We start from the raw sequence: 17,730 nt of genomic DNA, 5'->3' as shown, positions 1-17,730 counted from the left end.
AGCCTGTGGTATTTGTTACAACACCCTGAACTGACTAAAACAGAGTATTTCTCTAAGATTCAGGAAGTAGAACGTCAGTGGTGCCAGGGAGGGCACCCAGTAAGCACCAGGTCAAGGAATCATCCAAGAAGACCTGAAGTCTCAGCTGAAACCTGAAGAAGGCCCAAGATGTAGCCAAGTGAAGAAGGTATGGAACAGCATTCCAAGCAGAGAGAACAGCACACACAAAAGTCGGGAGGTAGAGAACACCATGCATTTCTCAAACATTCCTGGACACAGCAACCTCCTTCATCTTTCCAGTAATCCTCAATAACCCTGGAGCAGGCAGCAGCAAATTAGAGGCAAGACAGTGTTGGGGGTAAGGGTCTGACTTTGGAGGTGGGGTTCAGGCTTCACGGGGGTGTCCACATGTACAGTCACCCAGGACCCCACGCTCAGAAGGGCCCCACGCTTGGTTTAATGCCCTGCTGTCCTTGTTGGGAAGTTCATCACTTTTAGACAAGGGGCTCTACATTTTCCTATTGCACCGGGCCCTGCAAATTACGTAGCCACTTCTGCCTGGGTTCAAATCCCGACCAGGCCATTTACTTGCCCTGTGCCCTTGAGCAAGTAACTGAGATTCTCAAAGCCCCCCCAACCCCAGAGGTTTACTCACAATGATACTGGAGAAGTTCCCCAGCCAAATGACCAAGGGCTGGGCAAATTAATTTAGATTTTGTATTGAGGATGTTGAGGGTTGAAGGAAGGAAAACTAAATTTTTAATAGGGTATTAATGAGTGAGCAAATAAACATAGGAGTGTGTGAATGAATGAACGAATGAATGAGAAGTGAACGAGCGCCGGACACTGACCCTTAGGGCCACCTGTACTCCCTGCTCTCCTAACGTCCCCACCCCGCCCCACTTTCCTGCCTCTCCCGAGCGCCCCCTTCCGGTGAGCGGCTCGGCCTCGCGAAGCCCAAATCGGACCACTCGCCTGGCTTCGCCTTTGCTCTCGCTCCTGGTTGGCTCCGAGTCGCTCTCCCTGCCTTTTGCGGAACGTACTCCTTTGGCCTGCGTCTGCGTTTCCTGTCGGTTCCGGTACGGTGACAGCCACAGGAAGTACGTAGCCACACTTTCCCAGGTCCTACAAGCCATCGCGATAGCATTGCATGACGGGAGTGGTAGTCCTCGAGGGGCGAGTTTCCGCCACAATTGGCTGTGATTGGAACTGCCGTTCCCGCCATGCATCGTGATACCACTTCGCCGCCGCTGGCCCTCGATCTTCTGGGAGTTGTAGTTTTAATACCTTACCGTTCCTTTTCTGTTTCATGGAGTGTGCCGGCTTAGGTAACTACATTTCCCTGCACCCTTCCAGTCGCCAACGGAACCAGGTCGCGGCAGCCATTTTGTTCCGCCCCAGAAGCCCCTAAGATGGCGGCGGGGGAGACGGTGAAGGTTGCACCGGGTTCCTCCGGGCGCTAGTCCGCCGTCCCCCCCGTCCCCCAGTACCCCGGCGGCCGGCCCATGGCCTGGCGGAGGCCCGCACCATGGACCTCCACACCGCCGTGTACAACGCCGCCCGCGACGGCAAGCTGCAGCTGCTTCAGAAGCTGCTCAGCGGGCGGAGCCGGGAGGAGCTGGAAGAGCTGACGGGCGAGGTGGCCAGCGGGGGGACGCCGCTGCTCATCGCCGCCCGTTACGGCCACTTGGACGTGGTCGACTACCTGGTGGACCGGTGCGGCGCGAGCGTGGAGGCGGGCGGCTCGGTGCACTTCGATGGCGAGACCATCGAGGGTGCTCCGCCGCTGTGGGCCGCCTCGGCCGCCGGCCACCTGGACGTGGTGCGGAGCCTGCTGCGCCGCGGGGCCTCGGTGAACCGCACCACGCGCACCAACTCGACGCCCCTGCGCGCCGCCTGCTTCGACGGGCACCTGGAGGTGGTGCGCTACTTGGTGGGCGAGCACCAGGCCGACCTGGAGGTGGCCAACCGGCACGGGCACACGTGCCTCATGATCTCCTGTTACAAGGGTCACCGCGAGATCGCCCGCTACCTGCTGGAGCAGGGCGCCCAGGTGAACCGGCGCAGTGCCAAAGGCAACACGGCCCTGCACGACTGCGCCGAGTCCGGCAGCCTGGAGATCCTGCAGCTGCTGCTCGGGTGCAACGCCCGCATGGAACGGGACGGCTACGGCATGACCCCGCTGCTGGCGGCCAGCGTGACGGGCCACACCAACATCGTGGAGTACCTCATCCAGGAGCAGCCCGCTGGGGAGGAGGCGAGGCCAGGGCTGGCCCGAGAAGGCCCCTCCTCCAGCCCGGCGTGCGCGCAGCCCCAGGGCGCCCGCTGCGGCAGCTCCTCCCTAGAGGAATCCCCGAGCGGGGAATCGTACGAGAGCTGCTGCCCCACCAGCCGGGAAGCCGCCGTGGAAGCCTTGGAGTTGCTGGGAGCCACCTACGTGGATAAGAAGCGAGATCTGCTCGGGGCCCTGAAACACTGGAGACGGGCCATGGAGCTTCGTCACCAGGGGGGCGCGTATCTGCCCAAACCCGAGCCCCCTCAGCTGGTCCTCGCCTATGACTATTCCAGGGAGGTGAACACCGCCGAGGAATTGGAGGCGCTCATCACCGACCCGGATGAGATGCGCATGCAGGCCCTGTTGATCCGAGAGCGCATCCTGGGTCCCTCCCACCCGGACACTTCCTACTATATTCGGTACCGGGGCGCGGTGTACGCCGACTCAGGCAACTTCGAGCGCTGCATCCGCTTGTGGAAGTACGCCCTAGACATGCAGCAGAACAACCTCGAGCCTCTGAGCCCCATGACCGCCAGCAGCTTCCTCTCCTTTGCCGAACTTTTCTCCTACGTGCTCCAGGACCGTTCGGCCAAGGGCAGCCTAGGCACGCCAGTCGGCTTTGCAGACCTCATGGGGGTGCTGTGCAAGGGAGTCCGGGAAGTGGAGCGGGCCCTGCAGCTGCCCAAGGAGCCCGGGGACTCGGCCCAGTTCACCAAGGCCCTGGCCATCATCCTCCACCTGCTCTACCTGCTGGAGAAAGTGGAGTGCACGCCTGACCAGGAGCACCTGAAGCATCAGAAGGTCTACCGGCTGCTCAAGTGCGCCCCCCGCGGCAAGAACGGCTTCACCCCCCTGCACATGGCCGTGGACGCGGAGACCACGAACGTGGGCCGCTACCCGGTGGGCAGGTTCCCCTCCCTCCAGGTGGTCAAGGTGCTGCTCGACTGCGGGGCCGACCCAGACAGCCGGGACTTTGACAACAACACCCCGCTGCACATCGCGGCGCAGAACAACTGCCCGGGGATCATGAACGCCCTGATCGAGGCGGGGGCCCACATGGACGCCACCAACGCCTTCAAGAAGACGGCCTACGAGCTGCTGGACGAGAAGCTGCTAGCCAAGAGCACCATTCAGCCTTTCAACTACGTGACCCTGCAGTGCCTTGCGGCCCGCGCCCTGGACAAAAACAAGATCCCCTACAAGGGCTTCATCCCCGAGGAGCTGGAGGCTTTCATCGAGCTGCACTGACAGGGCGCAGAGGAGAACCCGGGAGGGGCGGGGCCCGCACCTGTCCCCGCCCCCGCAGGGGAGCACTTCCGGTGGCTGGGATGGGGGAAGGGCTCTCCCGCCTCCACGGCCCCCTCCCCTCCGCAGGGAGAGGGGAAAGGAGTCAGCGAGCTGTCGGTGCTAGAAGCCTTCAGGATCACGCGCTAGGAGGACGGACTTTCTCGAGGAGGAGCCCGCGCGCGCGCCCATCCTCAACAGGGAGAAGACGCTCAACCTCCCGCACGTCCTGTCTGCCTGGGTTTCTGAGGGTATGCCTTCTGACCCGGAGGCAGAGGGATTGAAGCCATCGCCATCCTCCCCTGCTAAAAACGCAAGAAGAAACGGAGAGTCGGGTCTGGCCTCTGCCCCTTACGTGGCCGGATAGACCCAGCCGCCCAGTGCAGTGTTAGGACTGGGGGTCCCCGGGCGGGGGGGAGTGGGAGACTTACCCCCTACAGCACGTTTGCACCTGCTCCCTCCGCCCTGCTGTGGGCCGGGCTCTCTGCCTGGGCGGCCTGCCCTTTGCATAGCTTTTGTGGTTTGGTGTTCCGTTTATTTACCAAGTGGGCAGGTTACAGGTGTGGCTTAGGAGTCCTGAGGTTTTGCTGCCATATACTTTTTTTTTTTTTTTTTTTTAAGATTTTGGTTTGTCGGGCTCGCTAAATTCACTTGACGCAGCGAGGGTTTTGTCGTGCCCGACACGGCCCGACACGGCCGGCAGGAGTGAGCTTCGTTGGGTGAAGAGTTGACAGAGGGAGGGGCCATCCCGGCCTCTCAGTCCCCAAAACGAGGGTGCCGGTACCTTTCTGAACACTTCACTCGTTTGCCTTTTACTTGGGCCGCCTGACTTCCCGTTCACACTAGAAGGAGAAGTAATTTTCCAAACGAGGAGCCGGCCAAACACTGAAGGAGCCGGGCTTGCCGGCCGCTTCCCACCCAGCAAGAGCTAGCGTGGTTGGTTTGGGCTTTGGTTTTCACGATTTCCAAGTTAAAACTGCAGGTCACTTCTGCCTCACAAATCACACTGGAGGGCACAGGTGTGTGGCGAGCAAGCCAAGTGGCTGTAGCCATTTTTTAGCTGCTTGGGGAACTGGATCCAGGTGACCCTGAGACAACGCCAAGTACACTGTTAACCCACTAAGTCAGCTAGGTGAGACGGTGGATGTCGGGAATGGGTTGCCAACTAAGGTGGTACAAAGTCTTGGTCTCCCATCCCTCGGGGGATCCAGCGCTCCTGCCAGAGAACCCGCCCCAGCGAGATTCCCTCGGGGGCGTCCTCCATCCGCCCCGCCGCCAGCAGGAGAGTGATCTTGGCATGCTGGGGGAGCAGAAGGGGACGGGGGCAGCTGCACGGAAGCCTCCAGAAGCCACATCGGGTCCCTGGATGTCCCGCCCCACTGAGGGACCTAGGTCTCGTTTGGATTTGCAGTGTTAGTTAGGACATTCTTTCTTTACAAGGAAAGACCAGGTTTCGCCTTCCGTCAAGGCGGGAAATGCTGTCACTGTCCCTCCCAAAGGCCGGAATAAAGAAACGAGGCAGTGTCCATTGCGAGTCTCTTGCTGATGTTGTTAAAAGGATGACACGGGGAGAGGGCCGCCTGGCAGTCCCGCACGGGCCAGGTGGGGGAGAAGGCAGGGAGAGGGTGCCACCAGGTGTGGAAGGTCCATGTAAAGGCTAATGGCTCCCACCCGACTTTCGGTTTGCGTCCTGGGGCGTTGTGTCAGAGTGCATTAGGGAGATGTATTACTGCAGGAAAAAAACAAGAAACAAAACCACTGACTTAGTCAAAAGCCCTGCTTTTCAGGAGGGTTGCCACAGAGAAGAGAATGGCTTGACCCTCAGGAAAGGCGAGGAAGGGCTCAGGAAACAGGAAGGCCCCTAGCTCAGCCCTGCTTCGCGGAGACCCCCGATGGAGCCCATGGACCCTCTGGCCCAGGAGGTCTGTGCATGAACTTGATGTGCGCCTACCCCTCCCTTTGTCCTGCCGTCTCGCTGGTTAAATTGTTTTTCTCCCACGTTCACAGTGTCAACCCTCCCCAACAGCAGCGCCCTGGTGGTGGGTCATTGAGTATTTCCTGAGGGCCCGCTGTGTTCCAGGCAGGGTTTGAGCCCCCTCAGAGGCAGGGGGGAGGATTGAGCCAGCTATACCTGAGGCCAGTCATCTCCCCCGCCGCCTCACCTCCTGGAACAGTGGGGAGACCATGCTGTGGTCTCTCCAGCTCCTGGTTTCACTGGGGCCCAACCACACTTACCAGCTAACACCCACTCAGCTACGGTGTGAATATACGGTTGTCGCCCTGGAAGAGTGGATTTTGAGTCAGCGGATGCTCTCGGGAAACATGTACACCGGCAGCTTTTATTGAGCCCTGACTGGATGGCAGGCACCATTCTGTGTGCTTGGGTGGGCTGCCCACAGCAGCCCTGGAAAATAAGTACCATTATTCCTATCTTGCAAATGGGGGAAACTGAGGCTATTAAGAGATTGTATTCGTCGGGAGTCGCCAAAGAGGGAAACCGACCTGGGCCAAATGCTTTCTTTAAAAGCTCACACCTGAGAATTGTGACTTTTGCCTGAGACTCTCCAGAGAAAGCCATCTTAAAGCTCAGGCAGGTTTCCGGTGAGGGTTGATGCAGCAGCTCAGAATTTAGCAATGATCTGCTTCCTCCTGGGTCCCGACGTGGCAGCCAGCAGAATGGCAGACGCCAGCCAAAGTCCTGATGTTCACTGGGATTGGACCAATCGTAGTAGCCCAGGAATGGGTTGTGCTGGCTGACTCAACCTGGGTCAGTGATTACCTGCAAGTTACCAGTGACAAGACAAGCTCAGAGAGGCCAGTTGCCTGCCCGAGGCCACACAGCCAGGATGGTGACCCACCTTGCTGACAGATGAGCAGACCGGGGCTCAGAGGGAGTGGGGTTTGCCCAAGCTCACCGGGGTCAAGGCTGAGGCCCAGGATTGAGGGTGTCAAAGTATGCAGCCCACCCCACGAGTGGGAGCCACTGCCCCTACTCACTGTCACTCGCCACCCCACTTCCTGCCTCTGCAGAACTGAAATCAGGGTCTGAAGTTCTTTCTACTCATTGGCTTGTCGACTTGGTTAATGCCTTTCTCAGACCTTCTGGAGCCCTGGGAGGGTCTGTGTCAGCCCCCACTGAGTGACCCATGTGGTAAGTGAATGAACGAATGCCTCTTGCCTCTGGGGCTTCCAGTCTCCCTCTAACAACTTGGGAGCAGCCCCGATGGCTTTGCCACGCACGGAGCCTGTCGCCCCCATGGGATTCCAGGACTGTCATCTGAGCAGTGTTTACAGGGAGCAGAGCGTCCTGGCCCGAGGTTAAAGATAGCACTGCTCAGGGGCTCACATCACAGGCCCAAAAGGTGAGATGACCAGCCCCTGGGAAGGTGGCACTTGGCTGGCACTGCAGGGCACTAATTCTGTGTCCCTGGAGAAAGGGTGAGGGTGTGGATTCCTTCAGGAAATTCAGTCAGGACTGGACAAAGGGTGATTCCACCCAGTGGTTGCCACAACATGTGTTAGGCAAGACCCAGACCAGATGCAGGCAGCACCACCCCTCCTGCAAGGCGGGGGAGAAGTGCTCACTCCCCTGACCCCAGCAACTGTGTTTCTAGTAGGTTGCAAAAGAGACAGTGACCCTCAACACTGGACGGGACATTTGAAATCCCCCAGTGCAACCCTCTCCCCCTGACCTGAGTCCTGATGGCTTCTATTAAAAGCTAATCAAGGAAAGGTCTCCATCGATTGTCACCTCCTCCGTGAAGCCCTCCCAGATCATCATTAAAAACTCAGGCCCAGACAGCCTCTACCACATCCTCCTGTGTACTTCCTTCTTAATCCTTAAAGTCTTAACACCTGTCATCATCTTCTTTTTTTAAAAAAAAAATTCTATTTTATTTTATTTATTTCTTGACCGCGGCACGCGGGATCTTAGTTCCCCGACCAGGGATCGACCCTGCACGCCCTGTATTGGAAGCGTGAAGTCTTAACCACTGGACTGCCGAGGAAGTCCTCATCATCTTTTTCTTTGTTTCCTTCCTTGCTTTTTCATCATGTCCCTTCCTTAGAATGTCAACTACTCAAGCTCATTCCATACTGTGTCCCCAGCACCTAGAAGAGGGCCTGATTCACAGTAGTTCATTAAGCATTTGTTGAATGAATAAATGAACTCACGTGACTTGTTCCAAGAAGAGCAAGGAACCCTGTGTGGCTGGATCAGAGTGAGTGAGGGGAGTGCAGGAGGAGCTGGTGGACACAGGCAGATGGTGCAGGGCCTTTAGGCCCTAAAGAGCAACTTGGGTTTTACCCTCAGGGCTATGGGCAGCAATGGCAGAGTTTCACACCAAGGAGAGACATGGCCTGATTTAAGCCTTGAGATCACTGGCTACAGCTGGAGGAACGGATTAGAGAGAGGCCGTGGGATGGAGAGAAGTGAACAGATTTCAAATCCACTTTGGAGTAAGGCTGGCAAGACTTGATGAATTGGTTTGGGGAAGGAGAGAAGTCTAAGATGACTCCTAGGTTTTTTGGCCGGAGCCAGTAAGTAGATGGATGGTGGGGCTGTTTAACAGGCTGTGGAGAAATGGAGCAGAGTTCCTGACTCGGGGTGACTCTAGGGCCTAGTGGGAGCCCTACTGTAGCTGCCTCATTCACCACTGTATAGCTGGTACTTAGGAAAATGCCTGGCACATAGTAGGAGCTCCATCAGTATGTGTTGACTGATAGAAGGCTTTCAGTCCCGGGGAAGGTAGGCCTTTGAGTTGCTGAAGTAGCTTAACATTGACTTCTAAAGAGCCTTAAACTCAGCCACCACTCAGGGCAGGCAGGTAACACAGGTGAGTGAGCTGGCAGGTAGGCAGCTGTGACCCAGCTTCAGTCGAAGAAGTCACAAACAAAACTAGAAAGTACTTTGAGTGGAGCATACAACACAACATATGAAAAATGTGTGCAGTGCAGCTAAAGCAGTGCTTAGATGACAATGTGTAGCTTTAAATGCTTGCACTAGAAGACAAGAAAAACAAAATCTGCAAACTATGGCCCATGGGCCAAATCCAGCCACACTCTTGTGCTTACACCTTCCCTGTGGCTGCTTTCATGCTGCAATGGCAGAATCGCATTGCAACAGAGACCATCTGGCCCCCAAAGCCTAAAATATTTACTGTTTAGCCCTTTACAGCAAAAGCATGCCAATGCCTGATCTAAAGTTTCACCTTAGGAAGCTAGAAAAATCAGCACAAATTAAACCCAAAGACTGAAGAGTGGAAATCAATAAAATAGAAATGGGCAAACAATATAGAGAAAAACCAATGAAACCAAAAGCTGGTTCTTTAAAAAGTTTAATAGAATTGAATGAAACACATGTGCTGGTGGAGATGAGGTGGGGCTCCAGATTCTGCCCCGGCGTCACCACCTTGCAGTTAATCCTCTGATTTAGTCCAGTTTCCTCACTCAGAATGAACATGCTCATTGGACAGTGTGGCGTGGTGCTTTAGGACACAGGCCACATGACCTTGGGAATGTCACTTCCCCTCTCTGAGCCTCAGTTTCCTCTGTAAAATGGTGTTGATGGTAGCAGCTTCCTACCAGCATTGTATGAAGAATTAAATGAGTTTACCCATGAAAACATCCTGGCACACAGTAAATGTTCAGTGTAGCTGTCATAATTATAGGCACCTACTGCCTGCACACTCATTTATACATATAATACACAGAATGAGCCTTTTAAAAAATATTTATTTATTAATTATTTATTTTGGCTGTGCCGGGTCTTAGTCGCAGCATGCAGGGTCCTTACCTGCGGCATGCGGGATCTAGTTCCCCAACCAGGGATTGAACCCCGGCCCCCTGCATTGGGAGTGCAGAGTCTCACCCACTGGACCACCAGGGAAGTCCCATACACAGATGAACTTTAAAAAAATTTAAGTAGTTGTGTATTTATTTGAATGTGTCTTGAGGAACAAAGCGTCACTAGGCCCCCTGCTCCCAACATGTGAGTTCACAGATGTTAATCCTGAAAATGACCCAAGTTTAAAAATAAAGACAAGTTCGTATTTTTTACAATCTTTTTCTGAGATAAAATTGATCATTTTAAAGTGTACAATTAGTGGCTTTAGTATAATCTCAAGGTTTTGCAACCATCACCAGTATCTAATTCCGGGGCGGGGGGTGGGGTGGGGAAGAGCTGTTTTTTAAACCTGTTTAAAGAAAAATATTAAAGGACTCAAGGAGGGACTTCCCTGGTGGTCCAGTGGGTAAGACTCCGTGCTCCCAATGCAAGGAGCCCGGGTTTGATCCCTGGTCAGGGAACTAGATCCTGCATGCTGCAACTAAGAGCTGGTGCAGCCAAAATAAATAAATACATACATAAATATTTTAAAAATAAAAAAAGGACTCAATGAATAGGAAAGAAATTAAGTAAACAAGAGGGCAGATGGCCAGCAAAGATGCTGAGGACAGATAGACAGGTAAGCAAAGTTTGGGAATCCTCAGGAGGCTGCCAGAGAGCATGATGGCCCCAAATGACGGAAGGGGACTCTTAAGACCCAGCAAGGGGTGGGAATGGGCATAGCACCTGGTGAGGGGTCTGAGGGACCCCAGGGAGCCTCAGGGAAAATAAGAGATTGGGCCAGGCCCCTCTGAGAGGTCAGGCAGTTCCTTTTCTTGGGAAGAGAACAATTTTAAAAAAAACTTCCTTTGGAAATTGGAAACCCTGGGCGCCTCCCAGGGCTATAAAAAGGCGGTGTCCACTGACCAGGTTAAAAATAAAGATCCCCACCCAGGGGCATTTGGGGTTGGGAGGAGACACTGTGTAGGCCAGGCAGGGGTAGGACTTGCTGTGTGACCTAAGGCAGGTGTCTGCCCTCTCTGGGCTCTGGTTCCCAACAGCATTCGACTGAAGGATTTCCAAACACCCAGTTAATGGGCATATTTATACGGCTGCGGTTGTTGTTATTTACGGAGGTTGTAATCAGGGAGAGCGGCCTTTGGCATGGCCTGGAACTTGGCACTCTCTGGGGGTCCTGCCCCTCTGGGCTCTCTTAGGAGGAAGGCCGTCGCCAGCCCGGGGTTGGGTAAGGAGGAGAGGCAGGAACTGTTGTCCGACGGCACCCCCTGGTGGCACCAAATGCTCATCGCAGTATCTTCTGGGTCCCCACGAATAAAGGAAGCATCCTGTTCTGGGGGAGGTGGGGGGACAGGTCTTGCACGAGGGTGGGATCACACTGACTCCTCCCAACCCTTGGTCTGTGCCTCCCCCCTCCCCACCTGGAGTACCCTTTTTCCCTGGAGTGATGCCTTCCGGGAAGCCTCCCACAGCCGCTCTCCCCTCCCCCTACCATCCCCCATCACACCCCGGACCACCTCGGTTGTTAACAGCCTAGTCTAATGTCTCCCGCACGGATCTGTGAGCCCCAAGAGGGTAGGAACAGGGTCTGCTTTAATCAACAGTGTCCCCTGATTTGAAACCGTCCCTGGCATACAGTAGGTGCCAATACACACTGTTCAGTAAATGAATGAATGGATGGCAGAATGAATGAATGGAACCATTCACCCACAGGCAAGAAGGGAACATGGATCAAGAGGTTGTTTTGCACAGCAAAGGAAACCATAAACAAAACGAAAAGACGACCTACATACGGACTGCAAGAAAATATTTGCAAACCATGCGACTGACAAGGGCTTAATTTCCAAAATATACAAACAGCTCATACAACTCAATAACAAAAAAAACAAAGAGCCCAAGTGAAAAATGGGCAGAAGACCTAAATTAACATTTCTCCAAAGAAGATATACAGATGGCCAATAGGCACATTAAAAGATGCTCAACGTCACTAATTATTAGAGAAATGCAAATCAAAACTACGAGGTATCACCCCACACTGGTCAGAATGGCCATCATTAAAAAGTCTACAAATAACAAATGCTGGAGAGGGTGTGGAGAAAAGGGAACCCTCCTACACTGTTGGTGGGAATATAAATTGATGCAGCTACTGTAGATGAGTGTATGGAGGTTCCTTAAAAAAACTAAAAACAGGGCTTCCGTGGTGGCGCAGTGGTTAAGAATCCGCCTGCCAATGCATGGGACACGGGTTCAAGCCCTGGTCCAGGAAGATCCCACATGCCGCGGAGCAACTAAGCCTGTGCACCACAACTACTGAGCCTGCACTCTAGAGCCCGCGAGCCACAACTACTGAGCCCATGTGCCACAACTAAGGAAGCCTGCACACCTAGAGCCCGTGCTCTGCAACAAGAGAAGCCAGTGCAATGAGAAGCTCTCACACCGCAACGAAGAGTAGCCCCTGCTCGCCGCAACTAGAGAAAGCCCACGCACAGCAATTAAGACCCAATGCAGCCAAAAATAAATAAATAAATAAATAAATAAATAAATTTTAAAAAACTAAAAACAGAACTACCATATGATCCTGCAATCCCACTCCTGGGCATATATATGGAGAAAACTCTAATTCAAAAAGATACATGCACCCCAATGTTCACAGCAGCACTATTTACAATTGTCTAGACATGGAAGCAACCTGAGTATCCATCGACAGATGCATGGATAAAGATGTCATATATAAATAAATAAATAATAAATAAATATATGTACACACACAACGGACTATTACTCAGCCATAAAAAAAGAATGAAATAGTGCCATTTGCAGCAACATGGTTGGACCTAGAGATTGTCATACTGAGTGAAGTAAGTCAGACAGAGAAAGACAAATATCATATGATACCGCTTATATGTGGAATCTAAAAAAAATGATACAAATGAACTTATTTACAAAACAGAAACAGACTCACAGACATAGAAAACAAATTTACGATTACCAAAGGGGAAAGGGAGTGGGGGAGGGATAAATTAGGAGTTCGGGATTAGCAGATACAAACTACTATATATAAAATAGATAAACAACAAGGACCTACTGTATAGCACGGGGAACTAGATTCAATATTCTGTAATAAACCATCATGGAAAAGAATGTGAAATATATATATACATACGTATACATAACTGAATCACTTTGCTGTACACCAGAAAATAACACACTGTAAACCAACTATACTCCAATAAAAATAAATAATTTTAAAAAGAGGTTGTTTTAAAGATAAAAACAGACTTAAGCGATAATTCAGATTCAGGCAGACCTCAGAGATACAGTGGGTTCAGGTCCAGTCCATAGCAATAAAGTGAATATTGGAATAAAGCGAGTCACATGAATTTTGGGGTTTCCCAGTGCATATAAATTATGTTTACGCTACATTGTAGTCTAAGTGTGCCATAGCATTATGTCTTTTAAAAATGTACGTACCGGGCTTCCTTGGTGGCACGGTGGTTGAGAATCTGCCTGCCAATGCAGGGGACACGGGTTCGAGCCCTGGTCTGGGAAGATCCCACATGCCGCGGAGCAACTAGGCCCGTGAGCCACAACTGAGCATGCGCGTCTGGAGCCTGTGCTCCGCAACAAGAGAGGCCGCGATAGTGAGAGGCCCGCGCACCGCGATGAAGAGTGGCCCCCGCTTGCCGCAACTAGAGGAAGCCCTCGCACAGAAACGAAGACCCAATACAGCCAAAAATAAGTAAATAAAAATTTTTAAAAAATGTACGTACCTTCATTTAAAAATACGTTCTTGCTAAAAAATGCTAATCATCATCTGCGCCTTCAGCGAGCCGTAATCTTTTTGCTGGTGGAGGGTCTGGCCTCTATGGCTGCTGACTGATCAGGGTGACGGTTGCTGAAGGCTGGGGTGGCTGCCGCGATTTCTTAAAATAAGACAACAGTAAAATAATTAATTAGTTAATTAATTTGAAAAAAGACAACAGTGAACTTCGCTGCATCAATTGACTCTTCCTTTTATGAACGATTTCTCTGGAGCGTGCTGTGCTATTTGACAGCATTTTACCCGCAGCAGAACTTCTTTCAAAACTGAAGTCAGTCCTCTCAAACCCTGCCGCTGCTTTATCAACTAAGTTTCTGTCATATCCTAAATCCTTTGTTGTCATTTCAACAGTCATCACAGTGTCTACACCAGGGGTAGCTTTCATCTCCAGAAACCACTCTCTTTGCTCATCCACGAGAAGCAACTCCTCACCTGTGAAAGTTTTATCCTGAGATTTCAGCAACTCAGTCCCATCTTCAGGCTCCACTTCCAATTCTAGTTCTCTTGCTATTTCCACAGCATCTGCAGTGACTTCCTCCACTGAAGTTTTGAACCCCTCAAAGTCATCCATGAGCGTTGGCATCTTCTCCCAAATTCCTGTTCATGTTGATACTCTAACCTCTTCCCATGAATCACGAATGGTCTTCATGGCATCTAGAATGGTCAATCCTTTCCAGAAGGTTTTCAGTTGATTTTGCCCAGATCCATCAGAGGAATCACCGTCCATGGCAGCTGTAGCCTTGAGAAATGTACTTCTTTTTTTTTTCCTTTTGTTTTGGCTGCACCGCCCGTCTTGTGGGATCTTAGTTTCCTGACCAGGGATCAAACCCGCGGGCAATGAAAAGTGCAGAGTCCTAACCACTGGACTGCAGAGAATTCCCAAAAATGAATTTCTTAAAGAATAAGACATGAAAGTCTTAATGACTCCTTGCTCCATGGGCTGCAGCACGGATGTTGTTTTGTTACCGAATCCAAGCTTGTGCTGCTCGCTGCACGACAGGTGAATAAATCAAGAGATGAGGTGCTGGGGAAGGGAATAGCGACTTTACTTGGAAAGCCAGCAGACGGAGGAGGTGGTTGACTAGTGTCCCAAAGAACCACCTTCCCCGAGTTAGAATTCTGGGTTCTTTTATACTAGAAGGGGCGGGGGTAAAGTTCTGGTTCTGGGTTGTGTTAATTTCTTCCTGCCTGCAGCCGCTCACAGGTGGGCCTGGTCAGGAGGTTTCCTGCGAGCTGAACTAAGGTGTTTTAGCTTAACGCTCATGGGAGGCCGGGTTCCCAGAGATGGGCCATTATGTATAATTTAAGTTTACAGGCAACATCCCTTTAGTGATTAACTTGTAATAGAATACAAAGTTTCTTCCCTATATTGTGTTAGCAAGCATGAAAACAACATGAATCTCATTGTCCATCACTGTCGGAGCTCTTGGGTGACCAGGTGCATTGTCCATGCGCAGTAATATTTTGAAAGGAACCCTTTTCTATGAGCCGTAGTGTAACCAAAAGTGGGGTCTGGCTGCTTGCAGCTCAAAAGCCAATAAAGAGGCACGTTTGGCGGAAAGGAAAGTTTGCTTTATTTCGGATACTGGCAACCACGGTGCGGGGGGCGACTGTCCAAAGGCCAACTCGCCCCCCACTGACAATCAGTGGGCAAGAGCTTTTATAGACGGAGGGAGGGTGCTACACGCAGAAACAGCACAGGCAGCTCTGACAGTCATCTTGAAATTGATCATGCGGTGGTTTGATCTGCATCATCTTGATTACTTTAAGTACAGTTAATCTTCAGTGTCAGGGTCGTTTCTTTCCCATTTCCTTGAGGCCAATTCTTGGAATTGTGGCAGCTTATGTCATGGCCACAGTCTGGTCATCATGTAGTTAACTTCTTCCACCTGGTGGAGGTTTCGGTCTCTACAAGACAGCTCACGGGATAGGGCTCAAAATATTATCTATAGCCCTTGAGAAGGAACTAAAAGTCCTTAACTATGCTTAATGACTATTATTAGTTAGTCTTGTTGGACTGTTTTCCTTTGTTTCTGCATTTTTCTCACTTCTCTGAATAAGCTTATTCTTTGGCTAAAGTTTTTCCACAGACAAAGGCAGGCTGAGGACATGGCGGGGAGTGGGGGGAGGGACCACAGGGGCTTAAAACAGTGGGCTTAAAATACTCAGTAAGGGCTTCCCTGGTGGCGCAGTGGTTGAGAATCTGCCTGCTAATGCAGGGGACACGGGTTCGAGCCCTGGCCTGGGAAGATCCCACATGCCGCAGAGCGGCTGGGCCCGTGAGCCACAACTGCTGAGCCTGCGCGTCTGGAGCCTGTGCTCCGCAACGAGAGAGGCCCGCGCATCGCGATGAAGAGTGGCCCCCGCTTGCCACAACTGGAGAAAGCCCTCGCACAGAAACGAAGACCCAACACAGCCAAAATCAATCAATCAATCAATCAATCAAACATACGCATCTGATTCAAGATCCTCATTAAAAAAAAAAAAAAAAAAAAAAAAAATTACAACTTAAAAAAAAAAAAAAAAAAAAAATACTCAGTAAACCGTGTTGTCAACAGATGTCCTGCCATCCAGGCTTTGTTGTTCCATTTACAGAGCACAGGTAGAGTAGATTGAGCATAATTCTGAAGGGCCCTAGGATTTGGGGAATGGTAAATGAGCATTGGCTTCAACTGAAAGTCACCAGCTGCATTAGCCCCTAACAAGAGAGCCAGCCTGACCTTTGAAATTTGGAAGCCAGGCATTGACTTCTCCTCTCTGGCTATGAAAGTCCTAGATGGCATCTTCTTCCAGTCATAGAAGGCTGATGAGAATTCCCTGGCAGTACAGTGGTTAGGACTCTGTGCTTCCACTGCAGTGGGCACAGGTTCCATCCCCGGTCAGGGAACTAAGATCCCGCATGCCACGCAGCATGGCCGGAAAAAAACAAAAAAAATAGAAGGCTGTTTCATCTACATTGACAATCTGTTTAGTGTAGCCACCTTCCTGAATGATCTTAACTAGATCTTCTGGAGAACTTGCTGCAGCTTCTACACCAGCACTTGCTGCTTCACCTTGTACCTTCCTGTTATAGAGATGGCTTCTTTCCTTCATCCTCATGAACCCACCTCGGCTGGCCTCACACGTTTTTCTGCAGCTTCCTCACCTCTCTCAGCTTTCACAGAATCGAAGAGAGTTAGGGCTTTGCTCTGGATGAGGCTTTGGCTTAAGGGAATGTTCTGGCTGGTTTGATCTTCTATCCAGACCACGAAAACTTCTACCCTATCAGCAGGGAGGCTCTTTCACTCTATTATCATTCGTGTGTTCACTGGAGTAGCACTTTTAATTTCCTTCAAGAACTTTTCCTTTACATTCACAGCTTGGCTAATTATTTGTAACAAGAGGCCCAGCTGTTGGCCTGTCTCAGCTTTTGACATGCCTTCCTCACTAAGATTAATCATTTCTAGCTCTTTTTAAAATTTTATTTATTTATTTATTTTGGGTCTTCATTGCTGCACGCGGGCTTTCTCTAGCTGTGGCGAGCGGGGGCTACTCTTCACTGCGGTGTGCGGGCCCGAGGCACATGGGCTTCAGTAGTTGTGGTTCACGAGCTCAGTAGTTGTGGCGCACGGGCTTAGTTGCTCTGCGGCATGTGGGATCTTCCCGGACCAGGGATCGAACCCATGTCCTCTGCACTGGCAGGCAGATTCTTAACCACTGCATCACCAGGGAAGTCCCTCATTTCTAGCTTTTGATTTAAAGAGACGTGTGATTCTTCCTTTCACTGGAATACCTAGAGGCCATTGTAGGGTTACTAACTGATCTAATTTCAGTATGGTTGTGTCTCAGGGGGTAAGGAGGCCCAAGGAGAGGGGGAGAGATGGGGGAACACCCAGTGGGTGGGGCGGTCAGAACACACCACATTTATCAATTAAGTTCACCATCTGCCCCAAACAATTACAATAGTAATTGGTGCCCCAAAACAATTACAATAGTAATGTCAAAGATCACTGATCACAGATCATCATAACAAATATACTCACAATGACAATGTTTGAAATTTTGCAAGGATTACCAAAATGTGACACAGAGATACGAAGGCAGCAAATGCTGTTGGAAAAATGGCGCCGATAGACTTGCTTGACGCAGAGTTGCCACAGACCTTCAATTTGGAAAAACGCAATATCTGCAGAGGGCAATAAAGTGAAACACAATACAACAAGGTATGCCTGTTCATTTATTGAGCGCCTACTGTGTGCCAGTCCCAAGATCCAGCAGTGAAGTCAGACAAAATTCGTGTCCTCGCGAAGAAGGCCAATAACAAAGTGTGCAATGAATAAGTGACTTACATTTGTCCAAAAGTGCTAAGTGTTATGAAAAAATAGAGCAGGACTTCCCTGGTGGCACAGTGGATAAGACTCCGCAGTCCGAATGCAGGGAGCCTGGGTTCGATCCCTGGTCAGGGAACTAGATCCCACATGCATGCCACAACTAAGAGTTTGCATGCTGCAACTAAGGAGCCCACCTGCC

General features: G+C 51.2%; 2 protein-coding genes across 2 annotated transcripts in view; one reads left to right on the top strand and one right to left on the bottom strand.

Annotated features, from left to right (window-relative positions):
• The first annotated feature begins 1,381 nt into the window (after positions 1 to 1,381).
• Positions 1,382 to 5,085, top strand: FEM1A (fem-1 homolog A). The gene has a single exon (XM_007169156.2). It carries the CDS (start codon positions 1,529 to 1,531, stop codon positions 3,521 to 3,523), a length of 1,995 nt encoding a protein of 664 aa, XP_007169218.2. The 5' UTR covers positions 1,382 to 1,528; the 3' UTR covers positions 3,524 to 5,085.
• A 799-nt stretch (positions 5,086 to 5,884) lies between these two features.
• TICAM1 (TIR domain containing adaptor molecule 1) overlaps positions 5,885 to 17,730 on the bottom strand; it is a 35,373-nt gene continuing 23,527 nt past the window's right edge. Inside the window, exons 2-3 of the transcript XR_009007140.1 lie at positions 13,172 to 13,324; positions 5,885 to 6,338 (exon numbers count right to left, since the gene is read on the bottom strand). The gene's annotated coding sequence lies outside the window, so the exon portion shown is untranslated. The remainder of the gene's footprint in view (positions 6,339 to 13,171; positions 13,325 to 17,730) is intronic.

The sequence above is a fragment of the Balaenoptera acutorostrata genome, chromosome 2, assembly GCF_949987535.1.
Source record: "Balaenoptera acutorostrata chromosome 2, mBalAcu1.1, whole genome shotgun sequence".
NCBI lineage: Eukaryota > Metazoa > Chordata > Mammalia > Artiodactyla > Balaenopteridae > Balaenoptera > Balaenoptera acutorostrata.
This window is presented reverse-complemented; position numbering and strand designations above follow the sequence as displayed.